Source organism: Notolepis coatsorum (assembly GCF_963971535.1).
Source record: "Notolepis coatsorum genome assembly, chromosome: 7".
NCBI classification, from domain to species: Eukaryota; Metazoa; Chordata; class Actinopteri; order Aulopiformes; family Paralepididae; genus Notolepis; species Notolepis coatsorum.
Genome location: NC_140171.1, coordinates 176,408,652 through 176,425,251, shown reverse-complemented (window position 1 = coordinate 176,425,251; position 16,600 = coordinate 176,408,652). Strand labels below are relative to the sequence as shown.

General features: G+C 40.9%; 1 protein-coding gene across 2 annotated transcripts; it reads left to right on the top strand.

The window, feature by feature from the left end:
* The first annotated feature begins 831 nt into the window (after positions 1-831).
* On the top strand, positions 832-16,231 carry LOC311232658 (N-acetyllactosaminide beta-1,3-N-acetylglucosaminyltransferase 3-like). Of its 2 annotated transcripts, none has more exons than XM_084319519.1 (2): positions 832-1,132; positions 12,385-16,231. In XM_084319519.1, exon 2 carries the CDS (start codon positions 12,395-12,397, stop codon positions 13,547-13,549), a length of 1,155 nt encoding a protein of 384 aa, XP_084175645.1. In that variant the 5' UTR covers positions 832-1,132; positions 12,385-12,394; the 3' UTR covers positions 13,550-16,231. The 2 variants fall into 2 exon arrangements, with proteins under 2 accessions (XP_084175645.1, XP_084175644.1); XM_084319518.1 differs by lacking the exon at positions 832-1,132 and adding an exon at positions 1,162-1,247.
* Positions 16,232-16,600: the final 369 nt, after the last annotated feature.

Below are 16,600 nucleotides of genomic sequence, written 5' to 3'. Positions count from 1 at the left end.
ATAGTAACAATGGTGTATCTATGTCACTACAACTCAGATTGTCAATTTTGTTTTAGCTTTCTTTCGGTCCCCATTCACATTTACCTCAGTCTTGGGTTAACAACTGAGTAGAGGTGTTGGTTGAGGAGTCTCTTTCTCTCTCCCTCTCTTATGGACAAAGGCACGGTGAAAGTTTAGCAAAATTAAATAGTTAAAAGGAACACTCCAACATTTTGGGAAATTTGCTTATTTGCCATCTACCCTGGAGTTAGACAAGAAGATACATACCTTTTTCTTCTCTGTGCATGCAGTAGGAGTAGGAAGGAGTTGTTCACACCAGCAGTAGAGCAGTAGTCTGGTTGTTCACACCAGCAGTAGTCTGGTTGTTCACACCATCATATTTGAAGACGCTGATTGACAAAATGTAGTTGCTAGGTGCATTTATGTTGCCATGTGAATTTTTCAATTGGCTGCGTTGCGTTGTCAGTGGGTCGATGTTTCTAGCTAGAAGAGAGAGGGGATGAACATGAAGCACAAACAATGATTTATATTTGATATATTACATGTTATTGTGCGTTTTAAACACAAACACTTAAAATGAGTAATTATTATTTATTTAATAATTTTTTTAAATATTTTTAGCAGTCGAAATCTACTATAATAGAACAATCTAAAACCACTTTCTACCAGGGGGGGGGGCAGTGCCCTAGTGCCCTCTATGGACCAGCCGCCACTGGACATAGGGAACCTGACTATTATTTCAGTGAACGCCCATCAAGCAGCCAGTTGGACTGCTCCTCACAGCATGAGTCAGTCAGTCAGAACCGCCCTGACGGACCAGGGTGACACGCAGAGAGAGAGAGAGAGAGAGAGAGAGAGAGAGAGAGAGAGAGAGAGAGAGAGAGAGAGAGAGAGAGAGAGAGAGAGAGAGAGAGAGAGAGAGAGAGAGAGAGAGAGAGAGAGAGAGAGAGAGAGAGAGAGAGAGAGAGAGACAGAGAGACAGAGAGACAGAGAGACAGAGAGAGAGAGAGAGAGAGAGAGAGAGAGAGAGAGAGAGAGAGAGAGAGACACTCGATTTACTCTTGATGAATATCAGCTCTACCTGTGATTATTAAGAGCAGCAGAACAGACTGGGGGGAATCACATCTGAAAGGTAGGGTGTGCTTTGTCAATTCTATAAATGCAGTCCATTTGCAGTGAGAGGAGGAGAGCAGAGAATCCCACAGGGAGAGAGAGGTTGTGGGACAGCAGGTGGAGAGACAGAAAAGGTGATAGAGAGATACAAGCTCTCTTTTATATATTTTGTTATACTCAAATGAGCTAATATTTCATAAAAAATTCACACATTTGCATGTTAATTAGAACACCGTTTCCCTCAGTGGATTAAGTCAGTGATGATGAATAGCTAAATAGTTTCTAGCTTTTTCTATTTTAAAACAAATACTATTTACAGTATTGGGTGACAAATTGGGATTTCTTGCTACTTTTTCACATAAAATGCGATCAAAATGGAAACGTAAAAAGATATAAAAAAAAGTATTTGCATAGATTTTGAGAACATTTCATTTTCAGTAGCTTGGTGAACATGCAGCTCATACAAAAAAAAATCACTTTTACATTTACAAGGGAGTCATTCAAAATATCATTCATTCTCCATAACAAAGTAGGAGCTTTTAAACCAAAGTGCAGGATCAAATGGAATGTCACTTCTGATGTTTATATGGCTAGGATCCTACATTTATGTATGGTATGGTTTATTCTTAATCCCCGGGGGAAACATAGTTTGCCACCAGAGCGAGTACAAATACACAAACAAGAAACAATAACACAGTACAAGTTACATAAGACAGTAAAAAGAAGAGTCTGTCACTAAACGAGCTTCGCAGAACATCAAATACATTGTACAGAGGATTGATTGATTGATTGATTGATTGAACACTTTATTAATTGCAGAATGGGTACAATACAGTACGGCTCAATACAAAACAAACTGCCCCCATTTTCAATTCATCATGACATTTATGACATACACGACAAAACAGATATACAGAACTGTGTAGTAAAAAGAGATCATAAAAAATATATACATCCGAAAGGGGAAGAAATTGTACATTGGTGGGGGGGGGGGGGGAATTTAAGCCATTACGTCACAAATCCTGCTAGACAAGTTATCTTGCCAAAGTAAATTATAGGAGCTTTTAAAAGAGGGGGCGGAGTCAAACGGAATGTCACTTCTCTGATTAAATCTAGGCACCAGAACACTCTGGCAAAGTATACTTCACAAATCCTGCTAGATAAGTTATGAGTTGAGGCCTAAAATGTGTTCATGCCACTCAACACAATACAGGCCGTACGGTGACGACTGAGAAGTGGCTAGAAGATGATTCTCGTTCCCACCTCGGCAGACTACACAATTTTCACTCTGGGCTAAAAATATATTGGTGTAGATTTAGGAATAAAAAGGATTTACAATCCTGCCCGTTTTGCGCAATCAGAATTTTAATGTCGGAACGGATACTTGGTCACCACAGAGTTTTATTTGACGTAATTGGTGCGAGTTCGGTCACGTATCTTGCGCTCGACCAATAGCAGCTCTCTTTGTTGCGAGGATACGGGCGACGGGTGACATCCACAGAGTAACGTTACATCAGAACAGGACGAAAATGGACAAAAAACACCTTCTAAAGTTCGCAAAAAGGTTTCTAAACAATGTTATATGAATCTCACGAACGTGTACAAGATTTTACACAAACACGGTGGGATAGATATAGAAACTGCGTCGAATGGTGGCTTTAACCTACCAGGCCAGAATCATACCATTGTGGAGACATGCACACATTGTTTAGAGATCGATTTGTGACCTGAAAATTGTAATCAATGCTGTTAGATTCAAGTCCAGCCTAAAGACATGGCTCAAAAGGGACTATAATTAACCCAGATGAAATGCTTGTTTCTGTATGAGCCAGAAACAAGCATTTCATCTGAGAGTGTGCTTCATACAGTAAAAAAAAAAGTAAGAAAGTAAAAAGTAAGTAAAGATTATTCAATATACATATATACAATATACAATACAGAGTAAAATGAGTAAACAGGTGTGTGGAGAGATCAGTGTCAAACTGATCTCAACAAATTGACAAAGATCTGTACATGGCAGTTTTGCAGACATCTTCCCGTCTCAAATTGTCCTGTTTGCAACCGCAGTGGACTACCTGCAACACACTATCAGGGGCCGGATTTGTAGTCATCCAGGTCACTGTTAACTCCCCATCCTCGATGTGCCACCCATTGCCAACAGGTGAAGGGGCACACATTATAGCTTTCAATGAATGTCTCATTATAGCTGTTTGGTCATTTGCCCTTTTGCAGCGTTGGTACAATGCGTCACTTGTCGGGGGCATAGAGAGTTCTGGCAAAGCCAATGATGCCATGCAGAATGCTTTATATCTGGCATCATTCACATTCTTAGCTGATGGCTGGCCATACAGGTGGCACACATATTTGCTAAGACCATCAAAGGTAGACTGGTCTAGGGTAATGTGATTGTTATTTGTGTATTGCTATTTTTTTTTTTTTTTTTTTGGTCTTTTCCCCCCTCCATTTTCCTCCGATTTTCTCCCATCCCAATGTTAGTCGTATGCCAATTCCCAGTCCCTTCCTGGTCGCTGCGCACTTACCCCCCACAGTCAGATCATCTGGGAGAGTGGAGGCTACCACGTGCTTCCTCCGACACACGTCCAGCCAATCACCGCTTCTTTTCACCTGGCAGCGCGGATTCTCATTGAGAGGGCGTAGCGTGTGGAAGGATCACACTATCCCACTCAAGTCCTATCCGCGCTTAGCAGGCGCCCCGACCGAACTGTAGGAGTCGCTGTTTACAACGACCCGGACCCACCCCGCCAGCTTCTCCCACCCTCTGATACAGCCAATTGTATTAGTGCAGACGGCCAGCCAAGCTGGTGACAACCCCGGAGCTGTGAGCTGGATTCGAACAGGCGAACGAACAGGCGAATCCAGCTCACAGCTCCGGGGCTGGTGACGAACGCAATCTCCGCTCGGCCACCTAACCGCCTGTGTATTGCTATTCTGTATATTGTTGTTATTTTGTATATTGTACAGGACTGTAACATTGTCTTATTGTATAGCATTTAATGTTTCTGTATAGGATTTCATGTTTCTCTTTTATTACTTGTGATTTTATTACTGCACCTTAGGTTTGAGTCCCAAATGTCGTTGTATGCAAATATAATGACATAGGGGTGTAACGGTACGTGTAGGCTATTCGTCCCGCGAATTTACGGTACGGTCGTCACGGTGCGGTACGCGCAGCCATACAGAACAGCCAGAACAGCGCGCGTGGCCGGGCACACCGAGGCACATTTACATTGGAACAGCTGCAGGGTCATTACAATTTTACAGTTTTTTCGTTTTCTTGTTCGCCCAATAATGTTAATAGTCTATTTGCCACCCCATAGAGCCCCATTGTGAACCCGGAAATTTCGGAACCACCAACGTTTTATGATGGATATGGATAGTACGGATCCCCAGCACTCAGAAACTGCCGGATGCTAAGTTGTAAATGTTGGGCAACTTTTTTTATTTGCATAATTAGCAAACATTTGCATAATCGCCTAAATGGCCAAATCTCAGAAACTACTTGATCAATTTCAACAATGTTGGAGTTGTTTTGGGGGTTATTCGGGATACTGAATCCAGTTGTATGATACTTAAGAGAAGAAAAAAGTTTCAAAATTGCAATATTTACTGGAATTTACCAAATTTTGGTGAACTTCTTTTTGAATTTTCTGTTTATAAATGTTTCAGAAGATGCAGAATTTATAGATAATTTTCATGGACTGTTAAATTGTAAACAGAATGATAATAATAATAATAATAATAATAATAATAATAATAATAATAATAATAATAATAATAATAATAATAATAATAATAATAATAATAATAATAATAATAATAATAATAATAATAATAATAATAATAATAATAATAATAATAATAATAATAATAATAATAATAATAATAATAATAATAATAATAATAATAACTTTAATTTGTAGAGCGCCTAATAGACCACTACACTTCCGCGTTACATTGAAATCGGGGAGGAGATTGCGGGGGGAGCAAATGAATGAATGTGGATGAGAGCCGTGATGTAAGTGGTTGCATTCCTAATCGGCAGAGAAAAAGCCCATTTTTAAGCACCTATTCCCCATGCACATGCGCAGATTTCCCACAGATTGTGACGCCACGCACACCCGCCCTGGACTGTTCCATCAGAGGGGGGAGCTTCGTGGCCAGTGTCCTTTCAGCCGAACAGGATAATGAAACAATGATCCCACTAAATGGCCAGACGAGTCATATGGCGACATCTACAATTACCTCATTGAGTCTCCAGGTAGACTGTTTATATTTAAGTGCAGTGGTCTGTAGCCACTCAGACTACCACCGAAGCTCCCCCCTCTGATGGAACAGTCCAGGGTGGGTGTGCGTGGCGTCACAATCCGTGGGCAATCTGCGCATGTGCATGGGGAATAGCCGAATAGGTGCTTAAAAATTGGCTTTTTCTCTGCCGATTTAGTTCTGATCGATTAGGAATGGATCGCGCCGTGTTCAGGAGATTCAGGCGCATACAAGTCTATTCGATCATGTCTCCAGCACCCACACAGCCGTAGCTGCAACCACTTACATCACGGCTCTCATCCACATTCATTAATTTGCTCCCCCCGCAATCTCCTCCCGATTTCAGAATCCCGGAAGACTATTGTTGATGAGTTGTTATGAAGAGCTGGCTACAATCCAGGAACAAAGATACAATGGTAAACCACTATCTTCCTCATTCCTGGTTGTGTCTGTGTGAAATATCTCCCCAAACAGGTTCAAATGTTCTCGAGGTCATGTCCTACAAAGTATCCTCTATACCAGTGGTTCTCAACTGGTCTAGCCTCGGGACCCAACATTTTCCTTAGTCATTAAGTCGCGACCCAAAATTTTGAACCACTATGATTTATGTAAAAAAAAAAATGCAGTAATACGCAATCTTTCAAAACATGAAATAAACACAAAAAAGTGCAACAAAAGTGCAACTATTGCTAAAAACCAAATGAAATAAAAGAATAATAAATAATATATGCTTCTTAGCAGATTTCTTAGCTTAACATAACAGACCTAAATTTGGGGGAACTAATGGGATAACTGAGGTTGCAACAAAAGTGCAACTAGGGCTAAAACCAAATGAAATAAAATAATAATAAATAATATGCTTCTTAGCAGATTTCTTAGCTTAACATAACAGACCTAAATTTGGGGGAACTAATGGGATAACTGAGGTTGCAACAAAAGTGCAACTAGGGCTAAAACCAAATGAAATAAAATAATAATAAATAATTTGCTTCTTAGCAGATTTCTTAGCTTAACATAACATACCTACGTTTGGGGGAACTAATGGGATAACTGGGGTTGCAACAAAAGTGCAACTAAGGGCTAAAAACACAATGAAATAAAAGAATAATAAATAATATGCTTCTTAGCAGATTTCTTAGCTTAACATAACAGACCTAAATTTGGGGGAACTAATGGGATAACTGAGGTTGCAACAAAAGTGCAACTAGGGCTAAAACCAAATGAAATAAAATAATAATAAATAATATGCTTCTTAGCAGATTTCTTATGTTATGTTAAACATAACAGACCTACATTTGGGGGAACTAATGGGATAACTGGGGTTGCAACAAAAGTGCAACTAAGGGCTAAAAACACAATGAAATAAAATAATAATAAATAATATGCTTCTTAGCAGATTTCTTAGCTTAACATAACAGACCTAAATTTGGGGGAACTAATGGGATAACTGAGGTTGCAACTCACTCAAAATGGCCCCGCGACCCACTTTTGGGTCGCGACCCACCAGTTGAGAAACACTGCATACAGTGCCCCACTGTTCTGATTATTACGTTCCTTTTGGCCTCCTTGCTGACGTGGACGAGAAACCTATCTATAGGCCTAGGCCCCGTTCCCCGTACCTGGATAACTGAGTTAGCCGGATAACTTTCGGTCAAGCCTGACTTAAGCCGGACCTTTCTGTTCCCCGACGCGCGATTGTCCAAATCACCATGACAACAGATCAAAAAGTTTGAGCCTGGTCGGGAGCAGGGTTAAGTTCAGTTAGCCGGATGAACCATGGACACGCCCCCGCAAAGGAGTGACAGCTCGTTTCCTGAAATGATTCTCACAGTCTAGAGATCCCATTTATACCATTCTGAATTACGTTTCTGTGCTTCGTTTTCCTAGAGGGGGCTTTTGAAATGTATAATAATAGAACTAAATGCTGATAATAAATCATATTGAGCCTATAGATTTACTTTGTCCTAAATAAAATAATGCACGTCATATACGGCGCTCGGAGTCGCGATACACGCTGCATGTGGTTATTTTAATAACGGCTCATTGCAAATGTGAATCCCGCGGGGATATTTTTAATGAATGAAACCTATCGGCCGTTTGGCTCTGATTAGTTTCATATATTAATCTCCGCTGTAGATTTGCTTAACGGAGCGCCGGATTGTGTTTCATTCAAGCATAAAATTGAAGTGTCTATGCGGGGATTGTGGTTTTTGTGTGATATTGTAACTGGGATTAAAATGTCTGATGAGATGCGCTGTTTGACGGGTTTGAGAAATTGAATGAGCCGTTGACGTCACATTAATGCATTTGAGAATAAAGAGATAAAACTTAATTTTTTGGTAAGAAAAATATTCTAAACACGGGTCTCTCGTCCATTAATGCATAAACAATGAGTATATCACGTCTGGCACAGTGGCGCAGCGGCTAGTGCTGAATCCTGGCAACCGGGCGACCGGTGTTCGAAACCCCGCTTTTCCAATATAATTCTTTTGGAATATAATATTAATGATTATACGCAAAAGTAGCCTAGTTTTAAGTTAAAATATTATAAATCTACATGCATTGAGGATGTCATTCTTTATATAGCTCTCAACGTGCACCAAATTGAATTATTCCTACATTGCAAAAAGAAGGAAAAGACTAGGATTCAAACCCCGGTCGTCTGCGTGAAAGTCAAAAGGACAAACCGTCACACCGCAGTACAGATAAATAAAAAATCCACCATACATCAATCAATGGATAAGAGAGTCGTATCCTTATTCTGAAACAGTTGAACTAATTATTTTCGCTAGCAAGATCTCATTTGATTATTCAATGCATAAACCTACTGCCAGCAGGAACGTTTAAAGGAATATAATCTGATTGATTGGGGTAATGAGGGATTTAAAATTAGCCTATAGATTATGCATTTAACTTGTCGGCAAGGCTATTGAGCCGCCTGCAATCTGTAAAACAATCAATCAATCAATGCCGTTAGAAGATCAGGATTTCTGCGATCTACACCTGCCGTCTTTTCAACTGAAGCGGCCGCGCGCACTTATCCAGAGTCTCAAGTCTGGCTCGAGTTAACGAGACTGAATCAGCGTTCCAGGAACAGGAAAATCCCGGCTTCAAACATCGGGTTAACTGAATCTGGATAATGGGACTCTTGATCGACTTAGTTGAACCAGGTACGGGGAATAGGGCCTAGTTATCAAATTCTTGGTTTGCAATGGTTTTGCACCTTGTGGGTAAATAAAAACCCAGTTTTCATCTACAACTCCTGTTTCCTCATTGTCTCACGGCTTGGTCCCTAACAAGGAGAAATGGGCATTCTAAACACTGTGCAATTTTTAGAATGTATATCCCGGACTGTATTTTTATTGTTATTTGTGATTTTTGACTACCTAAACTTTACGCAACATAGGGGAGGAGCAAACATAGCTTGCATAGCAGCCTTCTAAACTCTCATTTGAAAATTACCTTGAAGAAAAAGTTTTCTGCCAGTGAAGTTTTGTCACAGATATTTGACGGTGAAAGTGACATAGGAGAGAATGTGTCTGAGACCCTGATTATGAGGCGTCCTCCTCTGATGAGAATGAGACCCTTAGTGCAGATGCTCCTGTTGTCTCTCAACCACAAGCAGACACGTTACTTTCCAAAAACGGAAAGTTATCATGGGCCCACTCTACACTTGAACAACATAATATATATTATGTATGTATAATTGGGTGGGTGGGGGGGAGTAGGGGTAATGTTTTATTTAAATGGTTATTTAGGTAATCAACTAAGTAACATGAAGCACTTGAAACATAAATTTGGGTAACACTTTTGATTATGATCATTTTCTGGAGGTTTAAACTGCTGGGGTCAAAATGTCCCCAAGGATAAAGAGTGTAAAGTCAATTTGAGGATAACACGAGGGTTAACAAAACCATTTCAAATAATTTGAGCCCTGCTAGATAGAGGTAGCAAATAACTCTAAGGATGGCAATAATAATAATAAACGTTATTTGTACAAATTCCATACAAGAATTGCAGCCCAAAGTGCTTCACAGCAGAAAATACACTAGAATAAATCAAATGAGCATAAAATAGACAGAATAAATGCAATGCAGAAAATAAAAATACAAGATGATAGAAGTAGATGATCGTAGTGTTCTTGGGGGCATGTAGTTGACAAGAAAATTGCCAATATAGCTTGGTCTGGTTCCATTTAGGGCTTTGTACATAAGGAGGAGGACCTTCAAATCAATTCTAAATGTTACCGGAAGCCAGTGTAATAGCCTAGCTGAGAGTTGAATAAGCTGAAGGATTTTCTTCAGTCGGCTTGGAATAAAGGCATGGATCCGTTTTTCAGCATCCTTTTGATTTATAAATGGTTGTACTTTAGCTTTGTTTCTAAGGTGGAAGAATTATGTTTTTGTCACCTTGTTAATGTGGGACTTAAAGCTTACAGTAGACCTGAGTCTATGATAACCAAGACTTGTAAGCAAGGAGTAAGTTTCCCCATAATATTATTCAGCAGAATTTCTCTTGAAATTGAAATTTGGTAAATTCCAGTAAATATTGCAATTCCGAAACTCTTGAGTATCATAAATGGATTCAGCATCCCGAATAACCCCCAAAACCACTCCAACATTGTTGAAATTGATCAAGTAGTTTCCGAGATTTGTCCATTTAGGTGATTATGCAAATGTAGCTAATTATGCAAATAAAAAAAGTTGCCCAACATGTACAACTTAGCATCCGGCAGTTTCTAAGTGCTGGTGACCCATACTATCCATATCTATCATAAAAGTTTGGTGGTTCCAAAATTTCCGGGTTCATTGTGTTGGCAAATAGACTATAACCAAATGAAACCAATGGAAATAAACACACCAACAAACACACCAACATTCTCCCCCGCCGGACTCGAGTAGGGTAAATCTGCAGTGCCGCAGCCCCATACATTGCCAGACATCAAATACAAAAAAGAAACATACTTTTTCTATAGAAAATTATTCTATTTAATAATAATAATTATAATAATTATCATAAATATTAAAAAACGTCAGGGTTCCCTTGTACCGACCAGTAGGAGAACATGCGCACAACAACCAGGTAGGGGAGGGGGGGAATTGGCACAACGACTAAATTGGAACGGGGAGAAAACAGAGAAAAATCGGAGAAAGAGAGGATTAAAAATATATATATATATTTATTTTTTTCTGTTGTACCGAACTCGTACCGAACCGTGACCCCAATACCGATGTACGTACTGAACCGTGGCTTCTGTGTACCGTTACACCCCTATAATGACAATAAAGTACAATCTAATCTAATCAGGGTCCCCCATTTTCAATTTGATTTTATTTGATTTTATTTTATTAGGGATCCCCATTAGCTGGTGCGATAGCAACCAGCTAGTCTTCCTGGGGTCCACACACAAAAAAAACATACAAAAACAATCACTATTGCAAAAACAAAATTATTAAAAGTCAGTACACACAATGCATAATGAAACTACTGTAACAATTAAGATAGCTAAAATTACATTAGTGTAAAACAAAAACAAAAAAATACTTTACAGTGTTAAAAACAATTAAAAAACAATTTAAGATTATTTTTAAAAGTGAATCTACTGTAAATGCAGCAGAGGTTCCGAGGCAGGCCATTCCAAAGAGTTAATGCTCTAAAAATAAAAGATCTCCCCAAAGCGCTGGTTCTAGGACCTGGCAATTCAAGCTGCCCACTACTGGAACCTCTAGATACAAGATACAAGATACAAGAGATACAAGAGTTTTATTTGTCACGGCATACAGGTATATAGTGAAATGCGGGGGGTCTCGCCCGCAACAATGTGCATAATACAAGTAATAATAATAAGAGTCCAACCAATAGAGCGACATAGTGCAATAAACAAGTAAACAAAGTAGGCATATCGGTATCTGTACATGAGCTATTTACAGAGCATGGTAGGACATGCTAGGTCTTGTGGTAGTGCAGTACACTGTTAGCTACGGATGAGGCCTTGGGTCTTTATGTACACTGCTATACAATGCAATATTATACAATCTCAAGCTATACTATTCTTAAAGTGACCTTTCCTTCTGTAAAGTGTCCATAGTGTGAGCGTGTGCAGCATGAGTGTGTGTGTGCTCATGTTAAAGTGGCTGCTAGTGTGTGAGCGTGTACAGTGTGTGTGTTGTGTGTGTGCTCATGTGTGCTTGTGCGTGGAGAGTTCAGTGTTCAACTCTAGTGTAATGCTCGTGCACAGTATTACTAAAAACAACCTGATTGTGTATAAAAACAGGAGTTTTACTGCTCATGACCAACTTGAACAGCACAAGTTCATCATGACATTTATGACATACACGACATACAGATATACAGATATATATCATGACATTTATGACACAAATTGATCTCTAAACAATGTTTGTATATCTCCACAATGGTATGATTCTGGCCTGGTAGGTTAAGCCACCGTTCGACGCAGTTTCTATATCTATCCCACCGTGTCTGTGTAAAATCTCGTACACGTTCTTTCTGAACGGACGTCGCCCGTATCCTCGCAACAAAGAGAGCTGCTATTGGTCGAGCGCAAGATACGTGACCGAACTCGCACCAATTACGTCAAATAAAACTCTGTGGTGACCAAGTATCCGTTCGTGAGGAAAGATCTAGTCCCGACTTTAAAATTCTGATTGCGCAAAACGGGCAGGATTGTAAATGGAGGACTTTTTATTCCTAAATCTACACCAATATATCTTTCACCCAGAGTGAAAATTTAGTAGTCCGCCGAGGTGGGAACGGGATGAAACGATGCCTGCACCTTACGGCCTAATATGACAATGCATGTAATCAAATATATAACAAATGTTAAAAGTTACAACATAATTTCTAAATGTAGACTGCTGATATGAAAAGGTTGTTTTGGTTTGTCATTGCAGAGCAACAAGGATGAGAAGAACATTTAAATGTAGACGGCTGATATGAAAACGTTGTTCTGGTTTGTCATTGCAGAGCAACAAGGATGAGAAGAAGATTTAAATGCAAACTTGAGGCAACGGCTCTGATGCTGATTGGACTTCTATGCTTGGTTGTCCTTCTGAGGAAAGATGATTTCCATGACGACGTGACCCTCCATATACAGGCCAATAAAAGAGAGGCAACCGATCAGAGGAGTTCTCCAAACAATGACAGCACCTTTGCCTTCTCATGGCCAACTTGTCAGCAAAACCTGTCTGCAGCCAATGTCTCTGGTTTCTCCGCTCTCCCTGGTCACATCCAAGACTTCCTCTACTATTGTCATTGTCGCCATTTCCCCATGCTGCTAGACGTCCCTGGCAAATGCGGAGGAGTGGACAACTCCGGAGACGTCTTCCTCCTGTTGGTCATCAAGAGCTCCCCCTGGAACTACGACCGGCGAGAAGTCCTACGAAAAACCTGGGCCGAGGAGCGAGTACACAACAACGTGTGGATCCGGAGGATCTTCATCTCGGGAACGACAAGCACGGGATTCGAGAAGCAGAGACTGAACAGGCTCCTGGAACTGGAGCACCGTGAGCACAACGACATCCTGCAGTGGGACTTCCAAGACTCCTTCTACAACCTCACCCTGAAGCAGATGCTCTTCCTGGAGTGGATGGAGAGGAACTGTCCCCAGGCCCGTTTCCTCCTCAACGGAGACGATGACATCTTCGCCAACACGGACAACATGGTGGAGTACCTTCAGAGCCTCAAGGACAATGACGGCAGCAAGCACCTCTTCACTGGGCACCTGATTCAGTACGAGGGACCTATCCGAGAGCCGGGGAGCAAGTACTATATCCCAGTTCAGGTACAAGAGTCCAACTCATACCCCCCTTATTGCGGTGGTGGGGGCTTCCTCCTCTCAGGCTATACAGCCATGCTCATATACAAAATGTCTGCGTCCATCAGGATTCTACCCATCGATGACGTCTACATGGGGATGTGTCTGGCTAAGGCGGGACTCGGGCCTGTTTCCCACATGGGTGTCAAGACCGCAGGACTGCACATCCCCTCACGTACACAAGACCCCTACGATCCTTGTTATTACAGAGAAATGATATTGGTACATAGGTTCTTGCCGCCTGATATATACGTCATGTGGCACCGAATACATGAGACTGACCTGAAATGTGGGAGAAATGTGGGAGTGTTTTAGGATTTCTTTTTTTACAGAAGGTATTACTCTCCCTTGTTTTTTATCAAACATAATTGTGCCTTTGCAGAAACAACAGCTTTGCGGATGGTAACATATCCGGCGGTTTCAAAAGTTTACCCTCTCCAAACTTTTCTGTCCTTCAAAACGGACACAAATCTGGCGAAGACGGACACAGAGTCAACCCTATCCAACGAATGGATTCTCCTCATTGAGAATGAAATGCAAACAGACGTAGACGAGACAGACACAACGGACCAATGCAGCCTTAGCCTTGGGCGGACCAATAACACTGGGATTTTGCATCCTGAACTTGCTCTTGACCTCAGTCGAACTATGAACCCTAATCTCACCAGCACAACGACACAGGCCAGAGCTGAAGAAGTGCATGGTCATAACCGTTCCCTCGCTGGAAAAGGTTCAAAGTTAGTTGACTTCAACAAGGGAACAAAAGTGAATGAGAAGCAGCCTAAGAGTCTATTTTTTTACTAAAGTTTACATGTCTTTTAAAGGAACACGCCAACATTATGGGAGATTATCTTAGCGTCTCCTCCAAAGCCAGACAAGAAGATAGATACCAATTTCCTCTGTGTGTTCAGTAGAAAGCTATCCGGCTGCAAGCTAGCCTAGCTTAGCACAGACAAATGGAAGCGGATACGGAGTGGCTAGTCTAGGAGTTGGCCAAAAACACCTCTTCTGGACTTTTAAGCTAGGCTAGCTGATCCGTGTTCGCTTCCATTCATTTGTGCTAAACTAGGCTAGCTTGCAGGCGGATAGCTTTCTGCTGGGCGCACAGAAAATAAACTGGTAGCTATCTTTTTTTTGTGATCATTCATTTATTTTATTATAGACTTCGACAAAACAACAACAACAATTTGACATAACATAAGACATAGTACGGAAAGTAAGAAACATAAAAAGAGAGACAATAGCAAAACAGACCACACCAAAACTAAATAACATAAAACTAAAACAACATAAAACCCACTTATCCCCCCCCCCCCCCCCCCCCCCTCTCCCCTGTTCAGAATATAAAAAAAACTGTAGATTCCTTCGCCCCATGCAGTTGTAGCTATACTATGTCTAGGTACATTAGTATCCATGCCCTACGAGAGAGGGAATGGGGGGGCTTCCAACGCATTGCCGCCAGCTTTTTAGCAGCTGTAAGCCCTGCCAGTAATGCTCGTTTCTTGATTACTGTTAAGCCCAAATTGGATACAGTATGTCATTCAACATGAGTGTAACAGGTGCATGAGGTAAAAAATAATTAATAATTTAGGACCTGCTCAGAGGTCATCATTCGGCACGCATGCGATGCATGAATGCGATTCGTATCTGCGATTAACCCATCCCGTCGTCCTTCCCCCCCAAGGGCAGCCGGGAGCAGACAGGCGTCAATGTGAGCCGCGCCAGGGGACCAATCCAAGTGCTCCTGTCCGTCTTCGTCAAGGACGCCACAGCGTTAGCGATCTATTGTTGTTGTGCATGTTTTTCCATTGGGTTTATCTTATCAGCACGGGGAGAACATGCAAACTCCACACAGAAAGGCCTGGGAGATACCCCACCTGGGTAACTAGCATCATGGAAACCTGGTCCCCAAGCGGGAATCGAACCCTGGACCTTCTTGCTGTGAGGCGACAGTGTTAACCACTACACCACCGTGCCGCCAAGATGGTACATTGGTCTCAAATATTTCGGAGAGGTTGGAAGCAACCATCTCCCAAAATGTTGCCACTGGGGTACATTCCCAGTACATATGCAAATAAGTTCCATGGTATCTATCTTTTTGTCTGACTCTGGAGAAGAGCATTACGTTTTAACATTTTAATTGGTGGATAGTGCCTATTCCTGTTAACTGTGTGAGAACAATGAGATTTGGATTTGAGATGAATGTATTATACCTTAGTACTGTTCCTTAAATGTTATTTATGCAGCAGAGCAATCTTTTAATTTGATATTTGAAAGAAAGTACTGTTGAAAGGAAACTAGCTCAATGTATATAAATTGCATAACTATCTAGGGAGGGTCAGCTGAGCCGCTGTAATATGCAGTTTTTCACTAATGCAAACATGAAAAAGATTGTACACACTCTCATAGGGAATTTTCAGCGTTGCCTCCGGCTTGGGCCGGCCGTCATACTAACTCAATTGGCAGAGTTAGCGGGTGGAAGTCGATGGGTGGTAATCTGGACGTTGTGGACATGTCGGGGTAGTGTGAGCCTCCCACACGTTACTCCTCGCCGAATGAGAGTCCGCGCTGGCAGGTGAAAAGATGTGACAGGCTGCCTCCACATGTATCGGAGGGGACATGTGATGCAAGGCTTCTATCCTCCCTACAGCCGACCAGTGGGGGGCATATGCGAGCAACGTTCAAGACAGGGGAGGGGAGAATTGGCACGGCTAAATTGGGATGGGAGCAAAATAGAAAAAGGAGAAAAAAGTGGATAAAAAAAAAAAAGTTGCTTCAGTAAAAATGTATTCATCCCTTCCCTCCTTCCCTCCATGAAATACTGAAAAATTACTTGAAAGAAAGCATTTGAACTTGACAAATATTCCTCTCTTTATTTCCTTTGTTACTAGTTACTAGTTACTCTGTTACTAGTTACTCTTTGTTACTAGTTATTCTTTGTTACTAGCAGGGGTGCAGTCGTAATATGGGCGGAGGCCAAACGGTATCCTATTATTATGCAAAGTCTAGGCACTTATCACCTAGACTTTGTTACTAGTTACTCTTTGTTACTAGTTACTCTTTGTTACTAGTTATTCTTTGTTACTAGTTACTCTTTGTTACTAGTTACTAGTTACTCTTTGTTACTAGTTACTCTTTGTTACTAGTTATTCTTTGTTACTAGTTACTCTTTGTTACTAGTTACTCTTTGTTACTAGTTACTCTTTGTTACTAGTTACTCGTTACTCTTTGTTACTAGTTATTCTTTGTTACTAGTTACTCTTTGTTACTAGTTACTCTTTGTTACTAGTTACTAGTTACTCTTTGTTACTAGTTACTCTTTGTTACTAGTTACTAGTTACTCTTTGTTACTAGTTACTCTTTGTT